Raw genomic sequence first — 14,156 nt, forward strand, 5'->3', positions numbered from 1 at the left:
GTTCACATCTGCATTCCCCTACGACGCAGATGTGAACAAAATCTAAGAGTATTGTTCACATTGCATTTTTTTTGCTGCAGATTGTGTGGAAGAATGACATCCCTGAAGTCAGCACCCCCATGAACTTTAAGCCCTTTAGTGGCACGCCTGGAAAATCTCTGGGGCTTGCTGCACTGACCATGCAGTTAAACCCCGGAAGATTTCCGTGGACAGCTCTAGTGCTGAAATGCTGGCCAGGACACAGTTATTGTGCCACTGTACACGTTTGCCCCTTCGAATTACCTCAGGATAATATCTGGGGCTTGCTACGCTGACATGGTAAAAATAGGCCTGCCACTGAAGGGGTTAAAGAAAGTCAGTCAGTAGCATTTTACATATCCAGTTTGTCATTCGAGCTAATGTGCCAAAAACAAATAAACTATAAAACTCTACCTACATTATTATTCTCAGGACTGCCAATCACTTTTGCCCAGTGTGTAAAGTTTTGGAAAAGTTTGATCAAGGAGCTCTGAAACTCCACCCACTTTTCACACCACATTTGTAGGTCTCAGATTGGTGTAGGACCTCCACAAATATGGCGTTCGACCTCAGCGCAACCTTTTTTTAATGCATTGCAGTCTTCTACTTTGCTAAGTTACAACAGAACAGATACTCACGAGGATATGTTGGTCTTCGCGTGCTCCTGAATGAGTTCTCCTTTGGGATTAACCGTAAATATTCTGTTTAAAGAAACTCCCACTTGCTTATATGAATAAACATCCTGTGTAAATCATAAAATCGCATATTAGTTTACGGTCCTGGCAGGTTTACGGAGCAATAATGGCATCAACTCCAGCAAGTTCAGAGCATTTCAATTGATTTATCATGTCATAAAGAGAAGTCCTCTGTGTAAGCAGATAAAAACACAGAATGAGAAAAAGTCCAATAAAAAGGTTCCGTGTAGAACTCCATAAATATTCTCTAAGTGTGCGCAAGTGCTTGGATTTTATTTGGACGCCGCCATAAATTCACAGACGCATCTTATTGGATTAATACAAGTGTTTTAATCTCCGTCCTATTCAGCGAGATCTAATCCTGCCAAAACCCAGATCTTGTTACCGCGGGGAGCGATAAGCTGCGTGGATGTCACGGCATTTTATACGAGGTGGATACATCAAATATTTAACATGCGCATGGGCTCGTGACTTCACATTAGAAATGCTGCTTCATTGCCTTACAGGGAACGGCCCCATGGTGCTGAGCTAAGCAAACGGTCCAAGATTAAGCGTTGTACGTGTAGAAAGAAACCCAGAGCCGAATCATACTTTACTGAACTCGGTAAGAAAACAAAAAGATCAAAAATGTACAACTTCAGATAAAAGGATAAGAAAGTTGTGATATAGAGGAGCAGCCCTTCTCTGTGCACCGGAGTACGGAATAGGAGGGGGATCCTTTATTTGGGTCCTAGCTAGTCTATTTGTTACATGGTTGGCCATTCATTGATTAGCTCTCAGGAAACACATGCCGCTCGTTCCCCATTCTATTAACCCTTTCCAATCCACTGTCTGACGTCTAAAGACATTCGGATTGAAGGCTGTACAACTCCAATGTCGGAAGACGTCCGGCAGGGTATTCTTACTGTAGATTACTGGCCGCTCCGTTGTCGGGGGCCTCTCCAGCATGTCACATTCCACAGTACTGGCTTTGGCCAGCAGATAGCGCCATTGTATTACGGCAGAAAGAGAAAGCCCCCTAGGAAACACTGAATCTAAAACTGGATTGCAAAGGATTAAGGCCCTATTCACACGGTTGATTTTGCCATGGAATCTGCACCTAAAATTGCATAGTTCCATTGAATGGAAAAAGGACAAATGTATGAATTTGTTTTGTTTTTTTTAAATAAAAATTAGTGATCTGTTGCTTCTTGACACAGATACCATATCCGGGCAACCGTCCAAGAAGTAGTCCCATTGCTAATCCACAAGCACATCCGGGCAACAGAGTGTACAAATCAATGGCAGAAAATGGCACTGAGTGAACAGGACAATAAAGTGGCCCAATGAACTGCTTCTATTCCCCCAGAACAAGGCTGGAGTTTTTTTTTTATTAGAATCCCATGTTATAAATTCACTCTATTATTCTTCCTGGAAATTATTAATAAATTGTTAACAGAGCATTTAGCACTCTCCTTGTTACTATGGTGTGTCCTTACACTCTGTGACAATGTAAGCACTCACTGGAGAGCGTCAGACACACCCTACTGACAAGAAGAAAGGTAAAGCCCAGTTGTCAATTTATTTATACATTTCCAGGAAGAATAACTTGGGAACTGTACAATGAAGTATTCCTTAAAAAAAACCTCCAAAATAGTTATTTAAGGGCTCAGTCAGACGAGCAGATATACGCGCGGTTTTCCGCGTGCGAAAAAAACGCACCGCATGTGCAAGAAAGAATCCACATGACCACGTCCATTGCCACCCATATGTCCTATCCTTGGCAGGTGTGGATTTTCGCCCACACATGCAGTGCATTTTTTTTTCCGTGCGAAAAAACGTGGATATATCCGCTCATCTGACTGAGCGCTTATGAGGAATAAAAGTGTTTATTATAAGGCATCTCAGGAGAGGTGCCAGGTCCTCTTTAAAGGGGTTGCGTCATTACAAAAAAAAAAAGTCTGGGCATGGCATCAGCGCTCACATCCTGAGCGCCATGATGCCAGGAGTTCGGTATGATAAAGCTGCAGCCTTTAATTGTCCGCAGTGGTCAACTGACTTCTGGTGGACGTCTGTGCTGGGGATGGGGCCGCGTGAGCCATTCATCTAGGGAGTAGAAAACTGGTGAGTATGCCAACTTTTTTTGTTTTATCTCATGCCCAACTGGTAGAATTATTTTTTTTGTAATGATATCCCCCCTTTAAGGGTAAGGCAAATGTCAGGACACAGGACATTCTTTTTTATTTCCATTTGAGAAGGTCATAACTTTATTTTTGCAGTGACATTGTTGGTGAAGTCCTGTTTTTTACTTCTAGGGGTAGAGTTCTGTTATAGTTACAATTTATACAGTATAATGGTATTTCATTTATAGAGATTTTTTTCTTTTTGTTTTTTCACATCAGTCTCTGAGCCATGTAAATTAGAAGTGCAGGTTGTTGCAACTAAAGTGGATACCTGATATGTATACGATTAGATTTTTTTGTTTGCTATTGAAGCGCATTGGAACTTTGCCTGTAATACCAAGCCTTACCACTGCAGTGAGAATGGAGCTGTCCGCTTCTTGCACAAATCAGCTCATTGCATGAAGCATATCAGCCCAGTAAAAGGCCGATCACTAGTCATCCTGGACAACAAACCTCCTGCAATCTAATATTGATGGCCTATTGTAAGGGTATGCCATCAATAGTTTATAACCTGGCAACTCCTTTAAGTTATTTGTATTCTTTTAAGGTTTGCTATTTTTTTCCTTCATTATTATAACTCTTTGTTTTATTTAGATTTTCTTTGACACAACGACAAACTACATTATTTTCATTGCTTAATTGTAAATGTTCCGCACTTACTGTAGGCCGATTACCAAATGCAGCGTAGAAGGGCTCGGTGTTCGGGTGAAACAGATTTTTAATATCTGTCAAGCATTCAATCTTGAATTTCTCCGGCTTCTTTTCTATCACTTCCCTATAATGAAAAGAAAACAAAAAAAAAGGACAATGATGACTTCCAGCACCTAAATTAAATGTGAAGGTGCACGTAAATCATGGCTGCAGCAATTACAGTAACAGAAAGACATGCTTCAGCACTCTCACACATTTAGGATCAGTACAAACAACAGTTGTGCAAATATATTCAAACTGTATAAAAATGCAAGATTCTAAGCCCATTATTTGATGACAGCATTTGGATCCATCTGCCACGTCCAGGCAAATCTTATTGGACGGGTACACAGCTCTAAAAGACAGTTCTTTTTGGGCCAAAGGCCTCCAGTGGACTCGGGGAAAGCTATATAGCTGGCTCTTAGGACATATATTCATCCTACTATTAACTCATTTGTCCCAGGCAGCTTATTGAAAGTATATAGCCAGGTATCCAGTGCATTGGAAGCCTTTGGCCCAAAGAGAAGTTTCTTTTAGAGCTTAGAACCTCTTCAATAAGTGGCGGATGGGCTCACATGCTTTGATCAAAATTGGTGCTTAGAATCTTGCATTTGTACGTGGTTAGTATAAACGGTTGTGCAATTTTATTCAGATATTAAATGTGTTTGATTGTTGAGGCATGTGTTTCTGTTACTGCAAACTGCAACCTAAAAAAAACTTCACATTCTGCTGACCTCCAGGTTTTTTGTGCAGATTGCATAGGCCTAGCTAAAACACTCGGCAAAGCCGCTATATAAAGTTTTTGTTCTGAATTGCATTATGCTGATATGGTATTCTCTCCTAGAAGCATTGGTATTAGGGAAATATATCTATTTTTTGGACTACAAGATGCGCATTTTAGCAAAATAAAAATAAAAATCTTGCTAGAAATGTGTGTGCGCTTTGGTCCAATGTCAGGAGGGTCTGGCAGCACCAGACCCTTATTACCACTTGTATAATGATCAGGCACAGCATTTTTGCACTGTAAATGAGCATTAGGACTATCAGGAAGTACTTTATCTCTCTCCAAAGCTCAGGTCCAGCCGCCAATGATCATTATAGACTGTGAACACTGACTATTATTCCCTGGCATTTGCGCTGCATGCAGAACATGCAGTAATGTAGATGCTGGGATGGGGCAGAGTTCAGGAGTCTAAGTCTCTGATGATCAGAGGTGGCTGCGACCAGAGCTGTGGAGTGAAGGTAAAGTGCTTCCTGCTAGGCTTGCTGTCCAGCCAGAGGTACAAGGGGTATTATTACTACTAGGGGCACTATTAATACCAGGACCACTAGAAGTCACTATTACTGCTGGGGGCACTATTAACTACGGTGACCACTTGGGCCACTATTACTTCAAGGGGTACTATTACTACTGGGGGCCACATTTCCTACTGCAACTATGGCAGACCACTACTATTACTAGGACTGTGCGGTGGGGCATTATAACTACTGAGGCCACCAAGAGAGGTAAGATTACTATAGAGGTCACAGTGGCTATCAGGGTCCACTTGAAACTAAACCCTCAACTACTTTAGGCCACCAGGGAAGTTTTAATTTAATAATATGTTTTTATCTTATTTTCTGTTGCCTAAACCTGGGTGTGTCTTATAGTCGATAAATACGAAACTTTGGTAATATAGCAAGCATTAATATGGCAAGCAGTGGAGTATACATATGAAATCAGAAACCTATTGTGATAATGTTCCATTTATTTGTATGGGAGAATGTTATGGCTGTGTACAGCTCAGATGTTGCCCAGTGCCATTACACGCCTACATACAAAAGACCATATATTTCCATTTACTTATGAGTTTTCCAGCATTATACGGTTGATGACCTATTCTCAGGATACAGTAGGCCATCAATAGCAGATCAGTGCAGGTCTGACAACCAGCACTCCCATCAATCAGCTCTTCACTAGAGCCCCAGTGTGCCAGAAGAAGCGCAATGACATCCACTCATCGGTGGCCTTGAATGTTGCTTCAGCTCTTTCCCATTCACTTTAATGCTATGCTTGTTTTGTCACACCACAGCTCTTTCATATCACCTTAACATCACTAAAGCAAAAATCAGGTCAATGTGGAAAATAGGTTGGAAAACGTCGGTTTTGTGTTAGTCATTTGAGAATTAGTAGCTGGCATCAGCACCTGTGCAGTGCAGAGAACAAGCTACTGGGGCTCAAGAGGACAGGTCCTTGAGGTAACACCGTGCCACGTTCATTAACCCAATGCAGATATCCTCGGGTCATGTCGGCCATTCCGATAGCCCGTGCAGAACAGTAGAGGAACTTGTACCCGTTTCTGTTTTAAGAAAAGAACAACATAGAAACAAGTTAAAATGGAAGAACAATAGGAAGTAGCAAATCTAGAAGACCTTCTAGAATCTCAGAAACAGACTTCAAGAGACCATGTATCACTCGCCACTTAGTGGGAACCAGAAAGGAGTTATGGCTTTCGATGGAAGATGCACCCAATGAGGTATGCCAGCATTCTGGGTAAGAAGTGTGAGGACATGACTTGTAAACCCCGACATCCTAATGGGACGTCATAAATACGGTAGCCCTTTGGTTACACAAATAAATGTGGATTCAAGGTTTCTCGAAAGGCAGAACAAGACTTGGGAATGACTTCGGAATACTCACTGGCTGACTTTGTGATAGAGTTTTGCGATACCCTGGTGAGTCCAGTCTTTTCCTAGTGTTGGTAAAATATGACCCAACGTATCTGATCTGAAGGGGAAAAACAACGTAAATTCATTTGAGACTAAAACATACTTGCAGGGATTTACAGAAAATGTTTAGTGTAAAAGTGCAGCGATTGATCCATTGACAGACAGAAGATCTTAAAGGGAATGAATCGGTATTTCTTATTAACTAGACCCACATACTGAAGAATGCTTTTTTGTATCATTTTCTTTTTCTGACTGTCTTTTTAAATTCTATTTTCTGCTCATAATTATGGAGGTGGCCATTTTGCCTGAGCTACATCCAATAGCATTCAGAGATATGATTTACAGCAGCTATATGGATCTAGGAACCCGTAGACTGAAGATGCTCAGTGACGTCTCTGGGAGAGGGGTGTGGGCATGCCTCTGTAAAGATCAAGGGGGTGGAGGAGGTGAGCTGTGCCCATTGCCAATTGTGAATGATGTATCTTGTGTTATCTATATATAGGTGTTACATTCATCCATTCTGCAAAACAGAAAGTTTAGACCATTGTGAGGCTCAGTGGTTAGTATGAAAAGTGCAGAATTTTTAATAGAAGGACATTAAAATGAGAAAAACACTACCAAACTGTCCAATAAAATGTAAGAATGAATTAGGACCATCCTGAGGGTCTGTATGCACTACGCATATTTTATAATTCTGTTTAGTCCTCTATTGGTGGTGTAAATTGCATATAGCTGGACACAAAGCAATATTATTACAGCTTGTGCTGGATATTAGTGTTGGGCCTTGTTTATGTGGATGTGTAATACTTGTATACTAGAGGTCTAATAATATAGTGCCATAATAATACCACTATACAATGTCAAATATCAGTACTATACAGTCCTCATATAGTGCCATACTGTGAACTTGTACAGTAACAGCAGCATATAGAATTCAAAATAGTCTAGAGATATCCTCCATCTAAACTACTGCAAGGTCCTTCTCTGTTGCCTCCCATCGAACACTTTTGCACCTCTCCAATCCATCTTCAACTCTGCTGCCCAACTTATCCACCTCTCCTCCTGTTACTCTCCTGCCGCTCTGCTTTGCCGATCCCTCCTCTTGCTGCCTATTCTCCAGAGAGTCCAGTTCAAACTATTATAATAGTTTGCATATCATTGATACTTAATATTATACAAGGCCGTCCACAACATGCCCTCTCCATAAATCACCTAATCTCCTGATACCTTCCCACCGGTAACCTTTGGTGCTCATAAGACCTCCTCCTCTTTAGTCTCCTACTGAGCTCTTCACATAATCATGTCTAGGAGTTCTCCTGTCCATCCTCCATACTGGTGAACTCGCTACCCCAACACATCAGACTCTCCACCACCTGAAAAAGCTTCAAAAAGAGCCCAAAAAACCCACCTTTTCAGACAAACCTACAACCTACAGTAACCTGCTGCCACCACAACAGGAGCACATTCTACCCCAACCTATTGTCTTCTTCCCCTTTTGTCTGTACAATGTCAGCCCTTACAGACAAGGTCCTCTCTCTATTGGTATTAGTATATTAGTCATTAAGCAGATGTTTATGGTTCCCATCATATATATATAGAATGTATGTTGTTAAACTTGTACAACTTGCTGGAATCAATGGTGCTTTTGAATAAGAAAATAAGAATCAACATCATCCAAATAACAGCACCAAACTGTTGCACACAGCCAGTAGAAAAGATTCCATTTAGAACATAAGGGGGCAGGTTGATGAAGGCCCAGGGGTAATTGTTTCTTAATACTCAAATCACTAACTGTATACACTTATGGTAGTGTACTTCAAGGTTTCACAGCATGTACAGTAAAAAAAATAAAAATAAATCCTGAAGACCAAGTCTTTTCTTCTTCTTTGACATCATCTCCAGTATGGAGACCCTAAACTTAGCAGCTTTCATAACTTTTTACTATGAGCATTAATACATCTTTTTGTTTACGCACTGCAGACAAGGAATAGTAAAAAAAAAGTTAAAGTTTCCATCAATTCCAGGAATGAATAGAAACTGGAAAAAAATACACTTTCTGAAAAGGCAATTAAAGGAAGGTAATGGAAGCTGCAAACCCTTCTGCTCGCAAGTAACTCCGCAATTCACAAAGAACTCACCTGGTAATTGTTCCATCAATATCAGAAATGATGATTTTATCATCCCAGTTCCACAAGTAAATGGTGCCCTCACAACGACACGTTCCCTGGTATTGAGTGGTAACGCTGAACACAACATCATTCGGACCATTTTTCAGTTTCAAACTTTTCTGGAACGGAAAACAATTCCAGTCAGCAGCAGAGTAGAGAACAGGTTCCACATTTCATCCCATCCACACCGGTTAGTGTATTAGTCCGGAGCACATAATCTCAAGGTGGTTGGACAGATATCATTTTTAGCTGTTATACATTTTTTTTTGTGTTGAGTATATGATTTTGCACAGCATGTAGATTTTCTCAGGCTGTTTGAGAATACAAATTTGTGGTATACAAGGCGATGGTCAGAAAGAATATTACTGTTATCAAGTACATGCAGGGACATCGTAATCAAAGAGCAATTATATTCCATTCATAGAATATAGCCAGTGAAGGAAACAACAGGTCTTAAAATATATCATGGGTCAAAAAAATATTATTTCCCTACACCGCTATAGCTCAATAGTTCCAGTTTTAGAACATTTTCAATATATGTGTACTGTAAGCAGTGGGCAGGGCTAAACTTGAGTTCTATAGATGATCATTGACCACTTTCGTACATGTAGTCAAACGGTGGTCATCAGACAAGAGAAGAGGTTGATGGATAACTTCAAGGAAATGTATTACCTATATTTTTATCTAATTAAAACAAGATAGACACGGGGTCTTCTCTAACAATTTTCACATAACTAACGGCACACGCCAGGGGTGCCCCCTTTCACCCCTACTGTTTGTACTCACAATAGAACCATTCACTGTAAAAATAAGAACAGACCCGGAAATAAGAGGAGTTCCCTTATCACATCGCCAAAACAAAATCTCTTTGCAGACGATGTCGCGCTAATCATGACCCATCCAACAACCTCCCGTAGAGCAATTTCAAAAAACATAAACAACTTTGGACAAGTTTCGTACTATAAAATCAACGCCCATAAATCCCAAATATTGGGAATCAATATCCCCAAAGGCCTCAAAAAAACTATTAAAGAAGAATTCCCACTTTCATGGGAAACAAAGGAAATCCTGTACCTAGGACTTAAAATAACACTCCCCCTAAGCGACATGCCAACAGTCAATCTAGCCTCTTTACTAAACTCCCTCCAAAAAGACCTAGACAGTTTCGAAAAAACAGAACCCTCATGGTTAGGGAGAATGGTACTTTACAAAATGATGGTTCTGCCAAAAATTTTATATATATTTAGAACCATAATATTACCCATTCCTCAAAAATCTCTCAAGCTCCTACAAAACCAAATGTTAGCCTTCATTTGGAGGAAAAAGAAACCGAGAATAGCAGCTTCCATATTATTCTCCTCTAGAGGAAGGGGGGGCATGGCAGTCCCTAATATAACAGCATATTATAGAGCCACCATAACTCAACAACTAAACGCATGGTGCACCCCACAAAATAATGTTAGCTGGCCAGCAATCGAAAAGCACCTCGGAGGAGGAGGAAACCTCCGCACAATATTACTAGCAACTTCAATCGACCCAAACATTAAAACCCCGAATTACCCAACTATCAAAGCCTCAATAGAAACATGGCTGACTATACTCGCAATATCCGGCACCCATCTCCCGAGGAAAAACCTACCATTACCTATAGATATACTTGAATTACTAATTCCTAACCTAACACTAAAAAGCTGGAAACAAAGAGGAATCAACCTATTATCAGATATTCAAAGTAACTCTAAACTTAAACCTTTTGACACACTCTGTGAAGAAAGGAAACTCTCCAACTCAGATCTCCTAAAATATATGCAAATAAAGAGCTACATGTCACAAAAAAAAAACCCTAACAATAACACTTCCCATGTACCTGTACAACTTACTCTACACACAGAACACAACTAAAAACAAACTAAAATATTGGTACGAGATATACAACGGAGAAGCCTCAGAAGACCCCAACAAACAGAAAAAGCCCACATACTTAATTGGGAAAAGGACCTAAGAACTTCATATGAAATAAACTATTGGGCCAAAACCTGCAAATGGGCCCACAAATGTACCCTAAGCTCTAACATATTAGAAGTACACCAAAAAACTCTCACAAGATGGTACTACTCCCCCTTGAGACTAGCCCAACTCTTCCCGGGCACCTCGGGGAATTGCTGGAGAGGATGTGACGAAAATGGATCCCTTCTACACATTTTTTGGGAATGCCCTATGCTTCGCCCTATATGGAGCGCAGTATCTACAATTGCTTACAAGCTATGGGGGCTCAAAATTAAATTGAAACCACAAACGGCGATTCTATTACTAGAAATGGAGAATTTCCCCCCCCCCCCCCCCCCCCAGTATAGGAAATTCATGACCCATATGCTATTATCTGTTAAACTACTAATCGCCAGAAACTGGAAGTCTACACAAACGCCCATAGCACAAAATCTCATCAAAATGCTATCTGAACACAGCACATTTGAAAACTTATACGCAATAAGACAAAATAGAATTACTAAATTCAAGGAAACGTGACAACCCTGGCTAGAGGGGATCAATAAAGGCTTGATCCCATGGGAGATAAAACAAACCCAAACTGACCTAAACCCCACAACCGCAAGGGTGTAAGGAGACAAACACCAGGGATGTGATGGAGATGCACTAACACAACTCCAAGTATCCCCCCCTCCCTCTTCTCTTCTTTTTCTTCTCTCTGTTCCTCCTCCTTACCTCTATCCCCCCCCCCCCTCCTTTACCCCCATACAGTTACGTAAATACCTGTGATTAAGTTAGGTAAACTAAATCAATATGAAGAATATGTTGATACATGTTTAACATTTTACATGATGATGTGATTATTATGTAATGCTGCCTTATATCATAATAAAAAAATGATTGGAAAAAAAAACAAAAAAAAAAACAAGATAGACACTGACACACATTTTTCTAATCTGCTTTTTATTTTGGGATTCTAGAATTTTTTTCATTCTATGTTCTGTCCATGATTATGGGTCATCTTGCCTGAGCTGCTCTCAAAAGTACTTAGAGATAGGCATAGAGTTTCTGTTCCGCTACCAGATTTCTCCGTCTTATAGAGAAAGATTTTGATCTAATGTATTTCCCACAACCCCTGCTCTAAATTCCTCCTGAATGGAGGGCTTAGTGTAGTGAGTTTCCCCTAAAGGAGTTAAAAAGGTTGCTATGTAAATAAACAGGAGACGTGCTAGAATAAGGTCCAAATCATTGCGTACACCAAAATTTGCACCAAATGGCAGCATAGCAGAACAGTGCATGCCTAGGGGACATTTACGGATTTGCTCCCTGAGAGACACCTTGCATTCCATCTCCTTCTGACGGGAGGCAGCCAGAGTTACTGCCAGAGCCTTGTGAAGTAGGGGGCACCAAAGCTTGCAGAGGAAAAGTGCAGTGTGTGCAGGAGGACTTGATGGGCCTGCTGACCAGAGGAAAAGAGCTGGACTGTCCAAAGTTAAACGGTGCAGAACAGAGGGTAAAGGGGTCAGGACATGGGACCCTGGGACACTGTGCTGAGCAACCAGAGGCTGCCTGACTAGAAAGGGCTGGCTCATAAACCAAGGAGCCTGAGCAAAGAAAACTGCAATAGAGTCTCTTTCCTGTCCCAAGGCAAGCTTGGATCACTGCTAGGGGAGACTCCTAGACAACGGAACCGTAAGTGAGGCCAGTCTCAACATAGACACTAAGTGTGCACACCAGAAAAACACATAGTTCATTATTAAGCAGGCCTGCTGTATAAGTTATGGCTAACATTACAGACACTAGATGTTGTGCAAGTTTCAGGCATTCAAACCTGGCTAATGGACTGTGTTCTTTAAAGGGAGTGGTTTCAATGCCTTCAAATGACAAAATACCTGTAATTATATTCACTCCATTACAGTTGTAAAGAATTCAATTGGGAGAGTTACTTTTCATAGACCATATAGAAGGAATATATTTTGATTCCATCAAGAAATATTGTATCAACACAGTGTATGATTGTTCCTTTTTGTAACATGTGGCTCTCTAATAAAATATTTTTAAACCATAAAGTGGACCCCTCATGTCCTCGGATCAGTGGGGTTGGCTACTTCCCCGCTGAATTTTATTTTGTCTCTACTTCCCCTCATTTCCCCATACAGAGTGCTGCTAGTTTTAGCTCCTTACCCTGTGAATTAGTGGAGATGCATACAGGAAAGAAGTACAGGGCGGTGATTTATGGGAAATGTAGTTTCAAGCTGCATGTCAACAGGAAGGAGGCAGCCATCTTGGAAAATAATGATGTGGGGAAACCTCAAAAACGGAGGACAGGATAAGAAAGTAATGGCTGCTCCATTTATACCCATAACCAGTTGTGTATAAACACGGTGCAAACACCTTTCATACCTGGAATTTTTGAAAATTTGCATTATAACTGGAATATCCCTTTAAGTTTACAGGATTTCTAATTTTTATAGCCTCTTACTCAGATTTGCAGTACATTTTAATAAATATGACACACCGAGACAGATAATCCCATTAAGGGGTCGTCTAGCCAAGCTATAAATATACGGAGCAGCTTACATGCCTTAATCACCGAATGTTACACACATTACGGGAGACTTGATCCTTGAGAATACCGAGACACATAATGACTGTTTACGGTAACATCTTATGCCGCTATCTATTCTCAATTACACGCTAATGTTCTGCTAGAAATAGACATGTATCTGGCACTCACGAGCTGGTCAGAGGTCAACCGGAGCGTCTTCTTATACGTAATGCCAGAGGATGAAGGGTGGCTTTGACTCGATTGCATGGGGCCTATATTTTGCTTGGCTACTCTGGGGTCTTCGTCGCTGGACGACGATTCATCCTTTATTCTGGAACAAATACAAAGATGACGTGATGAACCGGAAAAGGCATTTGGCTGTGCGCTCAAAAAATACATTTGCTCTGACTCGTTGAGTGCATTAATTGATTGTCTATTGAAAGCGACATCTCCGGGGAAGATACAGAAAACCTGCATGTTAAACTATCTTACACGTACTTGATCCTTCATTCATACCAGACTGCTTCCATTGAGAATATGGTTTCCTATCGTACCTAGCACTCAGATGTGATATGGTATGAATCATATGGAGTAAAAATAACCCTGTCTGAATGGTAATTAGATTATATAGTTTTCCAGTCAAAGGATTCTGCCAGGCCTAAAAGACAGCTAATACAAAGCGAAGAAAAAATAGATATATATCCATGATCAGTTGATGGCACTGAATATGGTCCCTGAAGAATCTCCACTCTTAACACCAGATCATTCGTATGAGATTTTGTACTATTATACACCAATATTATTATGATAGTTGACTTTAATCATTAACATTTTCTCTTTCCCATTAGCTTTTGTTTTTTGCCCAATGGGAAAGAGAAAAAAAAATTAAGTCTACTTAGTGCTGTACAAAAACTTAAAAAAAAAAAAAAGTTATACTTACCTCACCTAATTCCCATTCTAGATCCCATTCTAATGGTGCCCATGGACCTTCTTCCGGATCCATTGAAGACGTCCTGTCACAGGGACATGTGACCACTGCAGCGAGCAGTAGTTGGCAGAAGTAGCTCGAGCGGGTGCGCCAACTCTGGCCTAGTCACGATGGTGGCTACTCTGTCTAAAATTGTAGCCCGTGTGGCAAGCGAGATTGCAAAAGGGATTCTTGGTGATGTCAATTAGTAAT

At 40.7% G+C, this 14,156-nt stretch overlaps 1 protein-coding gene across 5 annotated transcripts in view; it reads right to left on the reverse strand.

Annotated features, from left to right (window-relative positions):
- Positions 1-14,156, reverse strand: part of LPIN1 (lipin 1) — a 173,813-nt gene that overhangs the window by 7,512 nt on the left and 152,145 nt on the right. For 4 of the 5 annotated variants that reach the window (XM_066597150.1, XM_066597120.1, XM_066597130.1 and 1 more), the window contains exons 14-19: positions 13,166-13,307; positions 8,413-8,561; positions 6,246-6,332; positions 5,752-5,904; positions 3,536-3,650; positions 657-760 (exon numbers count right to left, since the gene is read on the reverse strand). In XM_066597150.1, the coding sequence (XP_066453247.1) occupies positions 657-760; positions 3,536-3,650; positions 5,752-5,904; positions 6,246-6,332; positions 8,413-8,561; positions 13,166-13,307 (750 nt within the window). Of the gene's footprint in view, positions 1-652; positions 761-3,535; positions 3,651-5,751; positions 5,905-6,245; positions 6,333-8,412; positions 8,562-13,165; positions 13,308-14,156 lie in introns of those variants that run through there. The other variant, XM_066597159.1, reaches the window with a different exon arrangement.

This window comes from Eleutherodactylus coqui, chromosome 1, assembly GCF_035609145.1.
Source record: "Eleutherodactylus coqui strain aEleCoq1 chromosome 1, aEleCoq1.hap1, whole genome shotgun sequence".
Lineage (NCBI taxonomy): Eukaryota > Metazoa > Chordata > Amphibia > Anura > Eleutherodactylidae > Eleutherodactylus > Eleutherodactylus coqui.